The sequence below is a fragment of the Myotis davidii genome, unplaced genomic scaffold, assembly GCF_000327345.1.
Source record: "Myotis davidii unplaced genomic scaffold, ASM32734v1 scaffold289, whole genome shotgun sequence".
Taxonomy (NCBI): Eukaryota; Metazoa; Chordata; class Mammalia; order Chiroptera; family Vespertilionidae; genus Myotis; species Myotis davidii.
The window spans coordinates 2660113-2661541 of NW_006299717.1; the positions used below are offsets into that span (position 1 = coordinate 2660113).

The 1429-nt window shown below is 40.2% G+C and overlaps 1 protein-coding gene across 1 annotated transcript in view; it reads right to left on the reverse strand.

Moving 5' to 3' along the window:
• The window catches only part of CMTR1 (cap methyltransferase 1), a 60611-nt gene that overhangs the window by 42534 nt on the left and 16648 nt on the right, over window positions 1-1429 (reverse strand). The window contains exon 3 of the mRNA XM_015571880.1: window positions 1034-1176. Coding sequence (XP_015427366.1) covers window positions 1034-1176 — 143 coding nt within the window. The remainder of the gene's footprint in view (window positions 1-1033; window positions 1177-1429) is intronic.

A 1429-nucleotide genomic window follows, 5' to 3' on the forward strand; every position in this document is an offset into this window, starting at 1 on the left:
TTTTACCATTTCCAACGGCATGGATGGACTTGGAGAACATTATGTTAAGAGAAATAAGCCAGTCAGAGAGAGATAAGTATCACATGATCTTACTCATTTGTAGAATATAATGAACAACATAAACTGATGAACAAAAACAGATCTAGAGACAGAGAAGCATCGATCAGATCGTCAAACCTCAGAGGGAAGGCAGGGGAGGGTGGGGGTAAGGAGGAGAGATCAACTAAAGGACTTATATGCAAACATATAGGCCTAACCAATGGGCACAGACAACAGGGGGGTGAGGGCATGAGTGGGGGGATAGGGGGTAACGTAGGGATAAGGACACTTATGTAATAATTTAATCAATTAAAAAAAAAGTCATACTACCCAAAGCAATCTATAGATTCAACACAATCCCTATTAAAATACCCATGGCAATCTCACAGATCTAGGACGACTATTCCAAAAATTTATATGGACCTCAAAAAGACCATGAATAGGCAAGGACAATGAGGGCCTACAGAAGCCCAAATCAAGAGATCAACTGAAAAATTGCTTCATGCAAAACTGAGGTCTTGGAGGCACTATAAGCTCCTGAACAGAATCATTTTTTTAAATGTCACAAGTATAAGCTCATACTGAACTCTAGAGTTACTGGGCTCAATTATGTACCCCCAAAATCAGAGACCTAAATCTCAAACCCAAAGATCCTTGTCTAATAAAAGAACTCAATCCTAAGAAGATTTGTGTCTATTTCCCCTGGAGGGCGATTACCAGAAGCAGGCCTGAGCAACCACTTCACATGGATAAACTCCAAGGCACTGGTTGCCAACCGGTGGTCCATGCGGTCCGAAAGGTTGGCGTACACTGCTCCAATGTGAACAATACCTCTACTGAAAAGAGAGCCACACTCTACTGAATTTCAGTAGCTAAAAAGCAAAGGAAAAACTCACTCCCTAGCATTTCTTCTTTTCATACCAATCAATACCAATTCCCTTCTCTCTCACAATTCTGGTGCAGCTTTAGAAACCCACCCCAAGTGCCAACATACCATAAGCTTCTGGGAGACGCTATTGTACATGGAATAGCGGGAAGAAGTTCCCTCCACAAGAGAATCTGCTTTGAATGCATCATCAGAGCTGCATTGCTTCCCCTCAGTCTCACTGTCAGACCCACTGAGGCTTGTGGTAGATACTAGAAAAGAAAGAAAATATTTAGGTGAGTTTATGGCACAAAATTACCTCAAGAAGTCTAACTTCATTTATCTAACTAGTGTTTAATATATGCATTACATTACACATATAAAGTTCATAAAATCACTCAGGGTCGAAAGCATTCTCTACCTCTTAATAATTGTGTAATCTTGGGTAAGTACCAAAAATTCCTAATGGTACTTGACATACAATGGTAACTCGGAAATATGTTTTCCTTTCCCATCTTTTCAATT